Here is a 19,755-nt window from a genome sequence, read left to right on the forward strand (position 1 = left end):
GTATTAATAGTAATTTCACTAGTATTAACATATTGCCTTTTGGTCAGTTGAATATCCCTCTCATTTTCAACTTAATATAAATAGCCGTTGCTTTGACATTGCTGATGTGTCCTTTCGATAACCTTTGCATTCATATACTTCTGGAGATTTCCACGTTAATGCTCTTAGCCTTGCAAGTAGTTTTTTTTATAGAAGTAGTAGTAGTAGTAGTATTCTCAAGTAGTATCAAATGTAGCAGGGGTAGTGGTAAAGGTATTAGTAGTAGCGTGCACACGTTGCCTTTTGGTCGATTGATCTTCCACTTTAAGCATTCTCGGAAAGTTCCAACTTTATTCCGAGATCCATTCTTGAGATACATTCTTTTGACAGTGCGCATGCACATGGTGTCTTTGATTTATATTGAATTTCCCCTGAATGTTGTAAATGTAATAGTGTGGTAGTAGTAGTAGTGGCGGTAGCTGTAGTAGTAGTAGCGTACTAATATTGCCTTTTTGGTCAATTGATCATCTCCCATATCATTTCCTGAAAGTGCTAAATTAATATACTCTGCCATTCTTGTGTTACGCTCTTCCAACGACCCGTATACGCATAACGTATTTTGACTTAGTTCAACACTCCCCTCAACATTCTCTGAATCGATCACCTGAATGCCATTCGTCATTTTGAAAAGTAAAGGTCAAACATGCATACCTTTCTCAATAACATATAGTATATGTAAACAATGAACGAATTGCCTAAATTACAGCCCTTGCCCTGAGGGCTATGGGGGGTTGACATCCCCAAAAGCATAATTACTGGTCCTTTCAACAGTGCTTAAGAGAATGGATGTCTAAAAATTTTGATTGGAAGTTTGTTTTTGGAAATGTTGGGCGTGGGGGGGATGGGAGTGGTTGCTGTCAAATCAGTTGACGTTTAAAAAGAAACTATAACTTCCAATTTCCAGTCAAATAAGTCCCGTCTGAAGTATATACGACCATCCATTCCATAAAAAAATTATGTGCCCCCGGGGTATAACTTACAACATCTGCCCCAGGGCTCTGGTGGGCTGTGTCAACCCTGGAGGCTTTGTTATTTATTCTTTGGACTATTTTGAACAAATTGGTTGTATCACATTTTCGATCAAGAGCGTTTGGGGAAAAGAGGTCTTTGGAGGGGGGGTCTAGTTGCCTTCTATCGCTTTTGACTCTTAAAAGGGATCTAAAACTTTTGATTTCCGATTAAATGAGCATCCTCCAAAGATTATACGACCACTCTTCCATAAAAACCTTATATGCCCCTGGGGCATAACTTTTACCCTTACCCCCAGGTTCTGAGTTTTTTTCAACTCCGAAGGTCTTGTTATTTGAACTTTAGACTATTGGACAAAATGGCTATCTAAAAATTTCTATCTGATGCATTTGGAGGAAAGAGGATTTGGGGGATTTTTTTTTAATCTTAAAAATAGCATTAGAACTTCTGAATTCCAGTCGAATGAACCCCCTCCGAAGTTTATACGACCTTAAATCTTAAAAATGACATTAGAACTTCTGAATTCCAGTCGAATGAACCCCCTCCGAAGTTTATACGACCACACTTTCATGGTAATAATTGGCAACTATTATAACTTATAGCCCTTGCCGTGAAGGCTGTGGGGAGGTATGTCATCCTCAAAGACACAATGATTGGACCTTTCAACTACGCTAAACAAAATCACTATCCTAAAATTTTGATTGGATATGTTCGGGGATATGATGGGCGGGGGGGGTGGTTGCCCTCCAATCACTTTTGACTCTTAAAAAGGACACTGAAACTTTCAATTTCCAGTCGAATGAGCCCCTTTTGAAGTTTCTGTGACAACTCTTTCTTTACGAAATGCCCTGGTCGGAAAAAATAATATACTGTGCCGACATCGCTCTTTACTTAGGCAGCGCTATTGCGCTGCCTATTATTCTTTTCAGTAGGATTCTATCTCTTTTTAAAAGTGGGATTTCACCTCTCTTGTGATCAAAACTCATTTTAACATAGTTTTATTGTTCATAATTTTTTTTTTTCAAATACTTGGATAATTTTCTGCCAAACATCACCTTAAAACTTCATTAATCGTTACAAGTCTAGCAAAATTTCTAGCACTTGCTAAATAGATTTAAATTTTACTCGAAACTCGAGAAATTTTATTTTCTTATTGTTTTTCAGATTAAAGGCTGTGTGAAGGTTTTAAAAGAGCAGCCTCCGGCCTTGTCGGAAAACCTACTGAATGCGCTCAGGTATGTGCTTCTTTATTTTCGAGTTTATCGTGTAAATTAAGCCTCTTTTTCCTTAAAAAAAAACAAAAAACAACAGGTAAATATTTCTGTTAGGACTCATCTTCATATACCAACGGCTCAGGAATATATCATTTTTTCTAGGTTTTTACAACTGGCCTTGACAAACGTGTTAAAGATTCCTCTTATCTCTCAGGTTGGTTCAACCGGCTTTTTTATATATAAATATGTATTTGCTGTTGAGCAACCGTAATTTGGTAACGAAAGAAAAAAAAATCGAAAGGCTATTCTGATATGAGAATCGTGAGACGGAGAAGAAAATTAAGAAAAAAATTATTGTAATTTGTAGTACAAAAATACAAATCTGTTTTTCCTAGTCCACTAAATAATGTAAAAACAGAAACAAAACAAAACTGCTTTGCTCCAAAAGCAAACATTTTGGGGATCATATTATATTGGACTTCGAAGAGTTTAAGCAGGAAAATTTGTCAAAGTATGTCAAGTAGTTATCTTTTTGAGAGCCATAAAGTGCAACTTGAAATTTCTTTTAGATTTCTAGAATAATGGAAAAGTGTGAAAATGGAAATCTTGAAATCCAAAATTCTGGGTTTTACACGGGGTCTCATGGGTGGGAGAGGGAAAGTGGGTCTCCCTGAATCTTTTCATCAGTGCATCTACCGGACGTTATTATTAGATCTGAGCCAAACCCGATGAAAAGTAAGAGCTAGTGCCCCAGTTGGGATCTTTTATGTGTCCTGACATACTTTGACATCTTGGGGAGGTGGTTGGGGGACAGTTCGAAAATTCTTATTAACAGGCCCTGTTCCAGAAGAGGTTATCGGATCTCTGCCAATCCTGGTGGGAAGTAAGAGCTACTGTTCTAACTGTGCCTTCATATGGTCAGGGTCCAATCGTTTATGTGCTCGGGAGAGAAGGGTCCATAAATTTTCTCATCACGGTAATGAGGAGAAGAAATTGTCAGATCTCTGGCGAACCTGCTAGAAAGTCAGAGTAGCAGTCCTAGTTGCAACTTTTGGGGTTCATTCCCAATCTAACTTTTGTAGAGGAGAATGGTCCCTAATTACTTGTCAACGTGAGATCTACCAGAACGAGCAGTTTGGTGTCAGTTGAACTTCGTGGGTTAGTGACATTCATGAAGTTTGACAGGAATCTAGTTTTATGTTTGAGATTTATGAATGGTAGGATGAGATGACGGGGGATGGGAGTGTCATGAAGATATTTGTAGTGATTTTTTTTTTCAAAATGGTGTTTTTCGATGAACTTCATTTCCGTCTCAGAGGCTATGTCAATGAACAAAACGGTCATATTTGAGGATCAGAGAATCCACACATTATTATTGAATAGTATGTGCGTCAATGAGTAGTTGTTCGGCGTGTTTGAATTTTACAATGCTATCCTGAACAAATACTTGCTTACAGAGATTAATATTGCCAAAATAACAGTGAATCTTTTGCGGATTGTTTTTGGATATCAGATAATCAACCGAAATGCTCATGTGAATTGGCCGTCTGGAGCTGTATTTTGACTCCTTTTGGATTCTTTTATGGGGAGCTCTTGTGGTAGGTTAACTAACCAGAGACGGTTGACGCTCTGAAACACTGAATTAAGGATAGATTGGAGCCACTAACAATCGAAAATGGAGTTGATTGAATTGGGTACTGTCAAGCCAGCCGTCGCAGTTATTTGGATGATGTTGTGTTTCATTCTTAAATGAAAGTCCCTAATCTTTCTTAATGAAAGTCTATAGTCTCTAATCTGAAAGTATTTGTAATTTCCTGGAAAAATGTTCTTTAGTCTTTTTTATAGCCGATTCTAATTCCAAAATTAGACGTCAACCATGTTTAATAGGAAATGTACTATAGCGACTAAGCTGTAATTTTTGGGAGTTGGGATACAATTCGGACTATGTCGAGGGCGAGTTCAAAAATCCTGTCAGCAGGACATCTGATGAAAGGAAAGCAAGGAAAAGGGAAACTAACAACTAGTCACAGCGCAAAGCCACCTGAAATCAAACTCTGTGGGAAATAAGAGTAAATGTTCTAGTTCTGCCATCCTATATCCATTACATTGACTTATCCTATTTTGGTTATATATGCTAGGGGTAAGAAGCTGGAGTTGAAGCTGCGGCTTTAGGTTTTTCAACTCATGCCCAAAGCTGAACACTAATCATCTATTTTATTCGCGCTCAATTTTCGTAATAGATCCTACGAATCTTAGCAACACCACTGCTTGGATCGCTACGATAGCAAACCTGGTTTATGAGAGTTTTGACAAAGAAATGTATTCCTCTGCTTACACTTTGACACCTAGATTGACTCTTTCTCAATCCAGTTGAACTTGGGATAAAAAACAATAGATATTGATTTAGTAAAAGCAAGTTAGATTCTAGGAAGACAAATTAGATAGATAGTCTATAATATATAGAAGAAAATATAACCACTAGACTGGGCCGAACATAGTATTTTCTTTCGATTGAGGTACAACATTCGTTTTAGACACATTGAATGAAAATGGAAGAACTCATACGAAAAATTATAAGATCTTTAGATTTTGAGAGTGTAAGGTAGCTATGAATCCCCTTCCCTCCACTCCTTGTGTGCCTCAGCATCTACATTAATCAAATTAAATACGAATACATTTCATATTTTGTAAATAGATGAATCAAACAGTTGTTGGTGAAGAACTGTAGCAAGAAGTGATGCGGCTCAATAGTAACCGATTTTCCAAAGAAACGGAATTTTCATATCAGTAGATGCATCAAAAATATCGGCTTATTATTATTATGATTCCAAATATATAAGATTCAGTAAGTTTGTGATAGATATCTATGATATAAGTTTGAAACAGACATCTATCTTTGAAACAATTTGTGACAGACATCTAAGACTTGCTGTGATGGTTGTAGATTATAAAATCAACACATTGTTCAAAGTGCTTGCCTTTGGAACAGATTTCATGCCTTATATAAAAAAATATTGAAAATAATTTTTTTTTTACACCTTTAAAAACAAAAATATAACAATAATGTAACGAATATTTTTTTTTAATGCTGGCAGAACCAACATAAAAATTTATCTACTTCCATTTCCCATCTATTGTGCTTTTGTTAAACAAACTAAATTAACTTGATTTATTTTTTTCCACAATATGAAAACAAAATAAGGAAAATGTGAAACCAGCATATTTTTCCTTTTTTAACTCGGGAGTCATCGAAAAAAAAAAAAAAACAGCTCAAAATCGCTTAAATTGCAGCAGTCATTTGTGATTTTCTGGTAAAGAGATAATAACATTGGGCGCAAATAAAGATGATTAGCCTTTAGTGTAAACAATCGCTTTCGTATAAATCTTATTTAATATTTTAAACATATAAAAGCCAGGTATAGTTTTCGTAATCGGCTCAGATATAAAACTCAGTAAGTTTCTGAAACTTATTTTGACCTACCTAAACTAAGCTTGTTCAAAAAATAATTGTTTATCTTGTGTAAAACTCATGTTAGGATCGAGTACCATACGAGCTGGAAGCGAGTGTCACATATGTCATTGCACTTGCTTGATTTTTTGTGAAGATGCATCTTCATATTTGTAAACTGATCTATCACCCTTTGCGTCTTAAGAATGGCAGTGGAACTTCAAGTTTTCTTCTGAATGAGCTCTCTTCTAATACTAGTACTAATACTTCTAATACTATGTCACTGCTGATTCGATACGATCGCTATTGATGAAAAAAGCACAAAAATCATAGAAACAAATCAACACCCATATGTGATTAGGAAAATGGGAAGTCCCGTATTTTTTGTAGTTAGAGGGCTGATACTTACGTTGTAGGGGGTCTCAAACCTGCTGAATTAGATGATTTAACTCTCCTGATTGAGTTCGTCTCCTCTCAGTACTTAAATTTTGTATTTACTCTAATGTTAATAAATTCGAATAGACAACTATTAATTTAGTAAAATTCATAAATTTGAAATCAATTTACAAACTCAACTCTTTTTATGTCTATTTTGTTTTCTGATTTTTTGTTTATTTAAATTTTCGGCCTCTATTAACATTTTATTACCGTTGATAAAAATAGGTTCAAAGTGATTGAATATAGTTTATTATGATCATTTCCATATCTTTCATTTCCATGTCTGTTTAGACTTAAAAAGGAAGAGGAAAGTCAAATCCGATATACCTCTTAAGCCTCAGAGGCTGTATTTTATCCTCTTCGTTTCAATCTGGATTTTATTGCTGTTTCTACTGCGGAACAACTTTTCTTGCCAAAACTTTATAATGTAATTGAATTTGTCTTTCGAATTTAATGGGATATGCCTAAAATTGGTTCCTTTAGGAAGTAAGAGGGACAATTGGGTAGGTTTGCTTGGTGTTACTGATTGTAATTGTAATCAGTTCGAAGTAAATTCTGTATTCCGGCAACTGCCAGCTGAAGTGTCGCCAATGTCTTAAGTACGAGTAAGCAATTATTTTGACAAAGTAACGCACAACTGTTGCACATGCTAGTTTCCAAACGCTTTAATAATTAAGCTTTATGAACTTGCCGATGCCAGGACATTTTTTGGAGATTTTACTATTAGACTTCCAGTCTTGTGTTGTATTGTAGTTACAGTCGGTCTGTTAATTTGATAAAATGAGCCATCACACTTCTTTTTCCCTTGAAAACAGTAGCTCAGATGAAAATAGAACAAAAGAAAGAAGAAAGAGCTGATACACTTGAATCATAATTGTAATATTTCTTATGATAAGTCGACTTGTTAGTAACACTGTTTAGCAGCAAAATTTACATTTTCTAAGTTTATACCGAGTTACATCCTCTGCTAAACTAGCCACAATTAACTCTGAATTTTTCTTTTCTAAAACGGCTAGTTGTTTTATTTTCTTCTTTAGTTATGTTAACTTTTTTTTTTAGGGAAATGATTATCTGTGTGAGTAGAGGAGGGGGTCCGACTCCCGTACGAACACCAAATATGGGCATAGAATACTGACGGGGCACCAAATAAGGGCATAGCCTCCCTAGGGAGAAAGATTGCGTAATCGGGTCAATGACCTCTTTTTCCAAGGTCGATTTATTTGATGTTTCTATGTGTAATAACTCCGGAGCAAAGGTTGCACATGCGGATTGAATTCTAACGGGAGCAATGTTATTGATCTAGGACTCGAGGGGGAAGTGAATTTCCGAGAACTTGATTGCGTAATCGTTCGTGAATGTCATGGTGTCCAGAAATAGTATTTGTTGTTGTTGCTCTAGGCAATGTTATGAGTTTCCCGGAATTTGGAACACCTGTGCTGTCGACCTCAATTCACCTATTGTGAATCAATAATTCCCCTTAGAAACAACAAATTAATTTCCCCTTTCTTGACAGATCAATCAATCAATGACATCATCTGTCAGACTTTAAAAATTTTCGCTCTAGAAACATTTCTCCAGGAATAGATCCAAATCATTAATGTCTTTGCCTCGGGAACAACTCTTTTGGTCGAACTCCAAAGGATATTAATAACCAAAGGCCATGGAAACAATTAGGCAAGAAACATCTTAGCGATGAATTGTTTTAGCGCGCGAAAAGGTTTCTTATTAATTTGAAATGCGTTAGCGCAGAGATGCCAATAACAAAGGAACACGTTGAATTTACGTTTAGGGATTATTTGGGCGAAACCGTTTTAGACAGGTTATGGAACTATTTCGACGAAACAGATAGAGACATTTTAAAAGAAGATTTTTGAAGAGATTTTGGAAGAGGTTTTGAGTGTGGTCGTTATAATACACAAGTTTCATTTGAACAGTGTTGTGAGGTCCTCTAACCCAACCCCAAAGGGTTCCAATCCTCCTACCCCAACCCCGAAGGAAGCCCCCGGTCCTCAAAAGCCCCCAAGCTCCCAAAGGCCCTCCACCGGTCCCCAAATGTCCCCCAGGTCCCCAACTGTCCCCCCGGACCCTCAAAGGCCCCCCAAGCTCCCAAAGGGCCACCGGCGCCCCCAAAGGCCCACCCAGACCCCCAAAGGCCATCCCCGGGCCCCCCAAAGGCCCATCGAGCACACAAAGGACCAACGGGGTCCCAAAGGCCCTCCAACGGGCCCCCACTGCCCCCCCGGGAATCTACTGGTCGGCAACGGTCCCCCGAACGCCCCAAGGACCCACGGGGTCCCAAAGGCCCTCCACCGGTCCCCAAATGCCCCCCAGGCACCCAAAGGCCCTCCCGGTGCCCCAACGGCCCACCCAGACCCCCACTGGCCATCCCCGGGCCCCCCACCGGCCCATCGAGCTCCCCCCGGACCCACGGGGTCCCTAAGGCACTCCCCCGGTCCCAAACCGTCCCCCCGGCTCCACCCAGCCCGCCCGGGGCCCAAAGGCCCTCCCTGTGCCCCACAGGCCCTCCCCCGGCCCCAAAAGGTCCCCCGGACCAGAGAAGCGCCACCCGGATAACACACACACACACACACACACACCCACACACACACACACACACACACACACACACACACACACACACACACTATATAAGTGTGTGTATACATATATGTGTATACATATATGTGTGTATACATATATGTGTGTATACATATATGGATATAAGTTTTTTGTGTGTTTGTGTAAGTTTGTGTGTGTGTGTGTGTGTGTGTGTAAGTTTTTGTGTGTGTCAGTGTTTTTTGGGTGTTTGTGTTTGGTTTTGTGTGTGTGTGTGTGTGTGTGTAAGTTTTTGTGTGTGTAAGTTTTGTTGTGTGTGTTTAAGTTTTCGTGTGTGTGTGTGGAAGTTTTGTGTGTGTGTGTAAGTTTTTGTGAGTGTGTGTGTGAGTTTTTTTGTGTTCATGTGTAAGTTTTTGTGTGTGTGTGTGTGTGTGTGTGTGTGTTTAGTTTTTTTGTGTTAGTTTGTGTTTTTTTTTGTGTGTGTGTTTGTTTGTGTGTGTTAGTTTTTTTGTGTGTGTAAGTTTTGGGGTGTGTGTGTGTTTCGTGTGTGTGTGTGTGTGTGTAAGTTTTGTGTTTGTGTGTGTTTTTAATTATGTTTGTGCATTTTATTTTTTTTGTTCTTTTTATTTTTGGTGTGCTTGTGTTATTTGTTGTGTGTGTATGTGTCTGTTTGTTAGTTTGTGTGTGTGTGTGTGTGTAAGTTTGTGTGTGTGTGTGTGTAAGTTTTGACGTGTGTGTGTTAGTTTTCGTGTGTGTGTGTGTAAGTTTTAGTGTGCATGTTTATTTTTTTTTGTGTTTGTTAGTTTTGGCGTGTTTGTGTAGGTTTTCGTGTGTGTATTTTTTTGTTTTGTGTATGTGTGTGTTTGTATGTTTTTGTGCGTGTGTGTGTGTGAGTTTTCTTGTGTTCTTGTGTTAGTTTTTGTGTGTGTGTGTGTGTGTGTGTGTGTGTGTGTGTGTGTATTTTTTTTTATGTGTTGAATTTTTTGCGTGTTTGTTTTTGTTTTTTCTTGTGTGTTTGTTTTTTATTTTTGTGTGTGTGTGTGTGTGTAAGTTTTTGTGTGCATGTAAGTTTTTGTGTGTATGTAAGTTTTAGTGTGCATGTGTAAGTTGTTTTTTTTGTTTGTGTGTGTGTGTGTTAGTTTTTGTGTGTGTAAGTTTATGAGTGTTTCTGTGAGTTTTAGTTTGTGTGTGTGTTATTTTTGTGTGTGTGTGTGTGTGTGTGTTTATTTTTTTGTGAGTGTGTGTTTGATTTTTTTTTGTGTTCATGTTTAAGTTTTTGTGTGCGTGTGTGTGTGTGTGTAAGTTTGTGTTTGTGTGTAATTTTTTGTTTGTGTGTTTGTGAGTTTTAATGTGTTTGTTTGTATTTAAGTTTTGCGTGTGTGTGTGTGTGTTAGTTTTTGTGTGCATGTATGTTTTTGTGTTCATGTAAGTTTTCGTATGCATGTGTATGTTTGTGTGTGTTTGTGTGTGTGTGTTTGTTTTTGTGTGTGTGTGTGTTTCTGTTTCATAGTGTGTGTGTCATTTTTTGTGTCTGTGTGTGTAATTTTTAATGTATGTGTGTGTGTAAGTTTTTGTGTGTGTGTAAGTTTTTGTGCGTGTTTGTAAGTTTTTGTGTGTGTGTAAGTTTTTGTGTCGTCTAATGTGAATTTCAACCATTCAGGCTGGTGGACTAAGACCCCAATTCTGAGCTAGTGAATTTCCACCATTCGGGCTGGTGGACTAAGACCCTAATTCTGAGCTAGTGAATTTCCACCATTCAGGCTGGTGGACTGAGACCCCAATATTGAGCTAGTGGATTTCCACCATTCAGGCTGGTGGACTAAGACCCCAATTCTGAGCTAGTGAATTTCCACCGTTCAGGCTGGTGGACTGGGACCCTAATACTGAGCTGGTGGACTAAGACCCTAATTTTCCAACTCTTGCATTTCATGACAGAAATTCAAAATGAACAAGCCTGAAATAGCAAACTAGTCATCCCAAACTATTGGTTTCAGACAACAAACACCAATGATGGACTAAGAATCCTAGCTCTGAAAAGTTCAAATAGCAAACTACACATCCCAAATCGTAATTTTCTGACAACACACACCTATGAAAGGCTATGAAACCTAGCTAATAAAAGCCGGAAATAGCAAATTAACCATCTCAAATCACAAGTTTCAGACAGCACTCACCTATGAACGGCTAAGAAATCCAGCTCGGAAAAGTCAAAAAATAGCAACCCACACATCCCAAATCATAGGTTTCAGACAACACATACCTATGAAAGACTAAGAAATCTAGCTTAGAAAAGCCCGAAATAGTAATTTACATATCCCAAATCCTAGGTTTCAGACAACACTCACCTAAGAACACGCTAAGAAACCTAGCTCAGAAAAGTCAAAAATAGCAAACTAGTCATCCCAAACTATAGTTTTCACAATACAAACACCTATGAAAGGCTAAGAAATTCATCTAAGAAAATTAAAAGTTATCAGTCTACACATAAAGAATCATATTTTTAAGACATCAAACACCAATGAAAGACTACTAAATACAACTCCGAAAAGCCCAAAAATGAAATATATAAATACAAAAACATAGGATTAAGACAACATACACCTAGGAAAGACTAAGAAAACTTAGCTCAGAAAAGCCTGAAATATCGAAACTACTCATCCCAAACTAGAAGTTTCAGACAACAAACGCCTATGACGGACTAAGAATCATAGCTCTGAAAAGTTCAAATAGCAAACTAGACATCCCAAATCATAAGTTTCAGACAACACACACCTATGAATGGCTAAGAAATCTAGCTCAGAAAAGACAAAAATAGCAAACCACTCATCCCAATCATAGGTTTCAGTCAACACACACCTAGGAAAGGCTAATAAATCCAGCTCAGAAAAGTCAAAAATAGCAAACTACGTATCCCAAATCATAGGTTTCAGTCAACACACACCAACGAAAGACTAAGAAACCTAGCTCAGAAAAGTCAAAAATAGCAAACTACTCATCCCAAACTATAGGTTTCAGACAACATTCACCTACGAAATACTAGAAAACCTTAGCTCAGAAAAGCCTGAAATAGCAAACTACACATCCCAAATCATAATTTTCTGACAACACATACTTATGAAAGGCTAAGAAACCTAGCTCAGAAAAGTCGAAAATAGCAAACTACACATCCCAAATCATAGGTTTCAGACATCACACACATAAGAAAGACTAAGACATCCAGCTCCGAACAGCCCGAACTAGTACTTTACATATCCCAACTCATACGTTTCAGACAGCATTCACCTACGAAATACTAAGAAACCTTAGCTCAGAAAAGTCTGAAATAGCCAACTACTCATCCCAAACTCGAAGTTTCAGACAACAAACACCTATGAGTGACTAAGACTCCTAGCTATGAAAAGTCCAAAAAGCAAACTATACCTCCCAAATCATAATTTTCTGAAAGGACACACCTATGAAAGGCTAAGAAATCTAGCTCAGAAAAGTCAAAAATAGCAAATTAACCATCCCAAATCATAGGTTTCAGTCAACACACACCTACGAATGGCTAAGAAATCCTGCTCAGAAAAGTCAAAAAATAGCAACCCACACATCCCAAATCATAGGTTTCAGACACCACACACCTACGAAAGACTATGAAATCCGGTTATGAAAAGTCAGAAAAGGAAATTACATAGCCCAAATCATAGGTTTCAGACATCACGTGCCTATGAAAGACTAAGAAATCTAACTCAGAAAAGCCCGAAATAGTAATTTACATATCCCAAATCATAAGTTTCAGACAGCATTCACCTACGAAATACTAAGAAACCTTAGCTCAGAAAAGTCTGAAATAGCCAACTACTCATCCCAAACTCGAAGTTTCAGACAACAAACACCTATGAGTGACTAAGAATCCTAGCTCTGAAAAGTCCAAAAAGCAAACTATACTTCCCAAATCATAATTTTCTGAAAGGACACACCTATGAAAGGCTAAGAAATCTAGCTCAGAAAAGTCAAAAATAGCAAATTAACCATCCCAAATCATAGGTTTCAGTCAACACACACCTACGAATGGCTAAGAAATCCTGCTCAGAAAAGTAAAAAAATAGCAACCCACACATCCCAAATCATAGGTTTCAGACACCATACACCTACGAAAGACTAAGAAATCCGGTTATGAAAAGTCAGAAATAGCAAATTACATATCCCAAATCATAGGTTTCAGACAACACTCACCTATGTGTGTGTGTGTGTGTGTGTGTGTGTGTGTGTGTGAGTTTGTGTGTGTGTTTTTGTGTGTGTGTTTGTGTGTGGTTTTTTTTTTCTGTTTTGGTTGGTGTTTTGTTTTGTGTGTTTTTGTGTGTCTTTTTGTCTGTGTTTTTGTGTGTGTTTATGTGTGTGTGTATATGTGTGTATGTGTGTGTGTGTGTGTGTGTGTGTGTATGTGTGTGTGTATGTGTGTGAGTGTTTTTTTGTATTTGGGTTTGTTTGTGTTTTGTTTTTTTTTTTTTTGTTTGTTTGTTTTTTTTTTTTTGTTTTGTTGTTTTTGTGTTTTTTTGTTTGTTTTTTAGTGTGTGTGTGTGTGTGTATGTGTGTGTGTGTGTGTGTGTGTGTATATGTGTATGTCTGTGTGTGTGTGTGTGTGTGTGTGTGTGTGTGTGTGTGTGTGTGTGTGTGTGTGTGTGTGTGTGTGTGTGTGTGTGTGTGTGTGTGTGTGTGTGTGTGTGTGTGTGTGTGTGTGTGTGTGTGTGTGTGTGTGTGTGTGTGTGTGTGTGTGTGTGTGTGTGTGTGTGTGTGTGTGTGTGTGTGTGTGTGTGTGTGTGTGTGTGTGTGTGTGTGTGTGTGTGTGTGTGTGTGTGTGTGTGTGTGTGTGTGTGTGTGTGTGTGTGTGTGTGTGTGTGTGTGTGTGTGTGTGTGTGTGTGTGTGTGTGTGTGTGTGTGTGTGTGTGTGTGTGTGTGTGTGTGTGTGTGTGTGTGTGTGTGTGTGTGTGTGTGTGTGTGTGTGTGTGTGTGTGTGTGTGTGTGTGTGTGTGTGTGTGTGTGTGTGTGTGTGTGTGTGTGTGTGTGTGTGTGTGTGTGTGTGTGTGTGTGTGTGTGTGTGTGTGTGTGTGTGTGTGTGTGTGTGTGTGTGTGTGTGTGTGTGTGTGTGTGTGTGTGTGTGTGTGTGTGTGTGTGTGTGTGTGTGTGTGTGTGTGTGTGTGTGTGTGTGTGTGTGTGTGTGTGTGTGTGTGTGTGTGTGTGTGTGTGTGTGTGTGTGTGTGTGTGTGTGTGTGTGTGTGTGTGTGTGTGTGTGTGTGTGTGTGTGTGTGTGTGTGTGTGTGTGTGTGTGTGTGTGTGTGTGTGTGTGTGTGTGTGTGTGTGTGTGTGTGTGTGTGTGTGTGTGTGTGTGTGTGTGTGTGTGTGTGTGTGTGTGTGTGTGTGTGTGTGTGTGTGTGTGTGTGTGTGTGTGTGTGTGTGTGTGTGTGTGTGTGTGTGTGTGTGTGTGTGTGTGTGTGTGTGTGTGTGTGTGTGTGTGTGTGTGTGTGTGTGTGTGTGTGTGTGTGTGTGTGTGTGTGTGTGTGTGTGTGTGTGTGTGTGTGTGTGTGTGTGTGTGTGTGTGTGTGTGTGTGTGTGTGTGTGTGTGTGTGTGTGTGTGTGTGTGTGTGTGTGTGTGTGTGTGTGTGTGTGTGTGTGTGTGTGTGTGTGTGTGTGTGTGTGTGTGTGTGTGTGTGTGTGTGTGTGTGTGTGTGTGTGTGTGTGTGTGTGTGTGTGTGTGTGTGTGTGTGTGTGTGTGTGTGTGTGTGTGTGTGTGTGTGTGTGTGTGTGTGTGTGTGTGTGTGTGTGTGTGTGTGTGTGTGTGTGTGTGTGTGTGTGTGTTATCCCGGCGGCGCTTCTCTGGTCCGAGGGACCTTTGGGGCCGGGGGAGGGCCTTTGGGGGCACAGGGAGGGCCTTTGGGCACAGGGAGGGCCTTTGGGGGCCTGGGGGACATTTGGGGACCGGTGGAGGGCCTTTGGGACCCCGTTGGTCCTTTGGGAGCTCGATGGGCCTTTGGGGGGCCCGGGGATGGCCATTGGGGGTCTGGGTGTGCCTTTGGGGCACAGGGAGGGCCTTTGGGTGCCTGGGGGACCTTTGGGGACCGGTGGTGGGCCTTTGGGACCCCGTTGGGCCTTGGGGAGCCCGGGGGTCCTTTGAGGACCAGGGGAGGGCCTTTGGGGCAGTTGGGGGCCGGTGGAGGGCCTTTGGGCCCCGGTTGGTCCTTTGGGCGCTCGTTGGGCGTTTGGGGGGCCGGGGGATGGCCTTTGGGGGTCTGGGTGGGCCTTTGGGGGCGCCGGTGGCCCTTTGGGAGCTTGGGGGGCCTTTGAGGGTCTGGGGGGACAGTTGGGGACCTGGGGGACATTTGGGGACCGGTGGAGGGCCTTTGGGAGCTTGGGGGGCTTTTGAGGACCGGGGCTTCCTTCGGGGTTGGGGTAGGAGGATTGGAACCCTTTGGGGTTGGGTTAGAGGACCTCACAACACTGTTCAAATGAAACTTGTGTATTATAACGACCACACTCAAAACCTCTTCCAAAATCTCTTCAAAAATCTTCTTTTAAAATGTCTCTATCTGTTTCGCCGAAATAGTTCCATAACCTGTCTAAAACGGTTTCGCCCAAATAATCCATAAACGTAAATTCAGCGTGTTCCTTTGTTATTGGCATCTCTGCGCTAACGCATTTCAAATTAATAAGAAACCTTTTCGCGCGCTAAAACAATTCATCGCTAAGATGTTTCTTGCCTAATTGTTTCCATGGCCTTTGGTTATTAATATCCTTTGGAGTTCGACCAAAAGAGTTGTTCCCGAGGCAAAGACATTAATGATTTGGATCTATTCCTGGAGAAATGTTTCTAGGGCGAAAATTTTTAAAGTCTGACAGATGATGTCATTGATTGATTGATCTGTCAAGAAAGGGGAAATTAATTTGTTGTTTCTAAGGGGAATTATTGATTCACGATAGGTGAATTGAGGTCGACAGCACAGGTGTTCCAAATTCCGGGAAACTCATAACATTGCCTAGAGCAACAACAACAAATACTATTTCTGGACACCATGACATTCACGAACGATTACGCAATCAAGTTCTCGGAAATTCACTTCCCCCTCGAGTCCTAGATCAATAACATTGCTCCCGTTAGAATTCAATCCGCATGTGCAACCTTCGCTCCGGAGTTATTACACATAGAAACATCAAATAAATCGACCTTGGAAAAAAGAGGTCATTGACCCCATTACGTAATCATTCTCCCTAGGGAGGCTATGCCCTTATTTGGAGCCCCGTCAGTATTCTATGCCCATATTTGGTGTTCGTACGGGAGTCGGACCCCCTCCTCTACTTGTGTGATAGCTAAATGTAACACAAGTGTGGTTGTAAATATGTTATAAGCCCCTTTAAAAGTAAGCCTCCAAAAATAATTTTTCTATTTATTTTGGTGATCAAACCAAGAGGCAAAGATCCTTGGCTCGTATGGAAGGTGTGCAGGTCTCCTTTTTGCTGGCGAGTGGAGGAAAATTTTGAAGTTTTAAATGACAATACTGATAAAATGTTATTCAGTTTGAACCTGCTAGGTCGAATGAGAATTTTTTATCAAAAATTCTTCTCGTAAAATACTCCTAAGATACCTCCATTGAGCCTCCAATTAAAATTACATTGAAATGCAGTGAATCTGCATGTCAAGATGGAAAGTGCAGGGTTTCAAATAGCTCGTGGTAACGAATTGCAAGTAAGGTGTGACTCGGGCTAAAAGTAACCGAAACTAAAGTTTGGCTTTTGTTTCAATACTTCAAGAACGGCATCACATACAAAGGTAGTTGATACGAAATTCATATACTTAATAGTTTTTGCTCGTTTTAAGTTCTAATTTGAGCAAACTTATTTTATATTATTTAATACAAGGTAAAAACTGGTTGAAAATATTAATTGAATTAAAAAAAACTTCGAAGCAGTGTTTTTTGTAGTCAAAGATTTTACCCAAACCTTTTATAGGCTATCTAGGTTGTGCATCCTCTTCAGAAGACAACGAGGAGGAAGTGCCTATTCACGAATCTCACCTGACATTTTTTTTTATTTTTAGTATTTTGAATCTATGAGGGAAACAAACAGTTCGCCTTGAAAGTTCTTTGGTCAGTGACAGATATATATATATATATATATATATATATATATATATATATATATATATATGTATATATATGTATATATATATATATATATATATATATATATATATATATATATATATATATATATATATATATATATATATATATATATATTACGCAGTGAATGTTGGAGGTAAAAACATTTAGGTCTTGGGATAAAATTCAAGGAGTTTTCTGACCACTTTCCAGGAATTTATGGTTGGCGTCATTTGGAATTTTAACGTTAATCATCGATACCCCCCTCCCTAAAGGGTATGTGTCCCCATCCAATCATCTTTAACATTAAGAAAAAACGGTTTTCCTGGTCAACCTGAAATTAGTCAATTGACTTCGGTAGATCAGTGTTAAAAAGAGTCATATTTCAAAAGCTTAGTTCTTAATATAGTGATTCAGACTTTATGCAGTAATCCCATAATGAATGCCCAAAAGTACTATGCATTTTTTTATTTTGTTTTGTTGCTTATCAGTGTTCTACTTGAAAAAGACTAATGAGCCGTAAATCACGCTTCGTGTATTCGACGTCACTCATTTTTTTAGTGACACATCTTCATTTTGTTTTTCTTGAACGACAGAAGATTCTGTCACAGAATCTTCTGTAAAGAAAGTGAGTAGTCGACTGCACTTTTATACAATAAGAACATTTCATAAGGTTTTGGTTGTCGCACATAAGCTGCTTAACAACCATTCCTGACTTTTGCAGTCATGACCAACTGTTTGATATGTTAAGGTACGGTAGAAGGAAGGGAGGCACCTATGCTCTCAAACCACTATAATTTTTCCTGGTACTTGTTAATTATACGGAACAAATCTAAAAAGCAAGGCCGCACCCAGGATTTTTTCTTCGGAGGGGGTTTTACCAAAAAAAAAATCGGGGGGGGGGGGTATACAAAAAAACCTAAAAAAAAACGCATACACAATTTGCTCATATCCATTTTTGTTGCGTTATTACGAGTCAGAAAAACATTTTGGGGAGGGGGTCAAACAGGGTACCCCCCCCCTGGATACGACCCTGCAAAAAGGTGAAGTTAGGTTAATCCTAATGAAATATACCAAAGTCTGATGATAATATAAAACTTCAGAAAGAAAATTATGAAAGCTACGACAAAGAATTACGGAAAGCAGGCCGCGCAGAACGTATCATATTAAATACCTAACCCAATCTAACTTAACCCCTAACCACATCTATATATTAAATGTTTAATTAAATTAAACATACATCGTTGTTTTCTCACACAAAATAAGTAAATCGTAACCGATTGCAGAGAGGCAAACCGGTTCGGTCAGATCATACAGAGCGTAATTCTTGAGTTTGTTCCGTTTAATTAACAAGTACCTTTTTCTTATTGGAACTTAACTTGGTTTGCGATAGGGGAATATTGGAATGTCTGCGATTTTATTTTAATACTCAGAATGTAAAGCAAGGAATATTTTCATTGTTCTAAACATAAAATTATTAATTTCAACTTTAGAAAAGAGCTCAATACTTTTTCAAATGCATGTGGATGAATGGTAGCCTTTCTAATCTATCTTGTGTCAGGTTTTCCCTTTTCTAAAAAAGAAGAGCTCTTGCTTGGTTGGTGATCCCTTTAGTTTTGTTCAGTAATTATGAGAGAAAAGGGTGACCATGTAATGATGCGTTAAGTTATTCAGAAAAATTTCGAACGGGTTTAACCAGTTTTGTTTTAGTCTAACCAGGGTTGATTTTATGAATAGGGATTTGTAGGTCAAATTCAACGTAAGTTATTTGCCAGCAGCCGTTTTTAAATACGTGATTTGTAATAAGAAATTTGCTGTTTGGCCTTATATCGTCATAGGCTCTATTCTGACAGTTTTAGTATTATGATTCTTAAGAGTTAAGAATAATATTTAGAATTCTGTTTTGTTTTCTTATTCTAATTGTTTCAGGTACACCACTCGCCATTTCCGCGACGAATCAACTCCTAAGAATATTAAGTCGCTGTTGGCAGTAACTAACTAGATATGGATTTACCTAGATTCTACTTATTGAGAACAAACCACTCGTACAAAACTTCCTAGTACTTAAAATCGTTGCCATTCTTCTCTAGTTATGGTAAGAGGTGGGTATTTCTAGGGGAAACTGGGATAAAACACATTATTAAGTTGTTGACAGTGCACGTTGTTGCCATTAGATACGTATGAAGTCAACCGTCAAAGGTATGATTAAGTACACAGCTTCTTTTGTTGATACTGGACTTATTGGCACCGCTAAATTGAAAGGAATAAGCTAAATCAAACGGTATATGCGATGCGGTCCTTAAGGGCCGTATCGCATCGCATGGGTACCGTATCGCATATATCGTATCACATATGTGGGTAATTACCCATTTATTAATCAAAATAGAACACTAAAGCTGTTCTCCAAGACTTTTTACTTTCTTTTCTTGAAAAAAAATACAATTTTCAGTACTAATCATGATGATAATGGTGTAAAGATCCCCTCTTACAGCAATAGCGACGAAAAACTAGATTTTTCTAGTTTTGCCCCGCTTGCCATTATCCATTTAATGTGTTTTCAAAATGATTAATTTTCCTGTTTTCCCAAATCCCCCTTTGAATAGAGGACTGTAGGTTTTTAGCTGAAATTTATTGGGATAATGAGAAGTCTGTGTGCACATCTACCTTTGCACGGTTGTATAGTGTCATTTCATAATTCCCATGGTGAAATATGAGTGCAGTTTATTTTAGTGAATTATCTATTGTTTAGTGATATATATATGTATATATATATATATATATATATATATATATATATATATATATATATATATATATATATATATATATATATATATATATATATATATATATATAAATTGTCAAGCCAAAGAAAATCAATGTTACTGTAATACAAATAATGGTGTTTATGGTAACCAACCCATTCGCCAAACTTATAACCGGTTGTGTTTTTAGC

At 38.6% G+C, this 19,755-nt stretch overlaps 1 protein-coding gene across 1 annotated transcript in view; it reads left to right on the forward strand.

Moving 5' to 3' along the window:
• The window catches only part of LOC148946910 (CYFIP-related Rac1 interactor B), a 112,501-nt gene extending 92,968 nt beyond the window's left edge, over positions 1-19,533 (forward strand). The window contains exons 8-9 of the mRNA XM_089097190.1: positions 2,173-2,243; positions 18,729-19,533. Coding sequence (XP_088953316.1) covers positions 2,173-2,243; positions 18,729-18,801 — 144 coding nt within the window. The 3' untranslated portion in view covers positions 18,802-19,533. The remainder of the gene's footprint in view (positions 1-2,172; positions 2,244-18,728) is intronic.
• Positions 19,534-19,755: the final 222 nt, after the last annotated feature.

Source organism: Artemia sp. Qi Xiang Cuo, chromosome 11, assembly GCF_049724085.1.
Source record: "Artemia sp. Qi Xiang Cuo chromosome 11, ASM4972408v1, whole genome shotgun sequence".
In the NCBI taxonomy this organism is placed as follows: Eukaryota; Metazoa; Arthropoda; class Branchiopoda; order Anostraca; family Artemiidae; genus Artemia; species Artemia sp. Qi Xiang Cuo.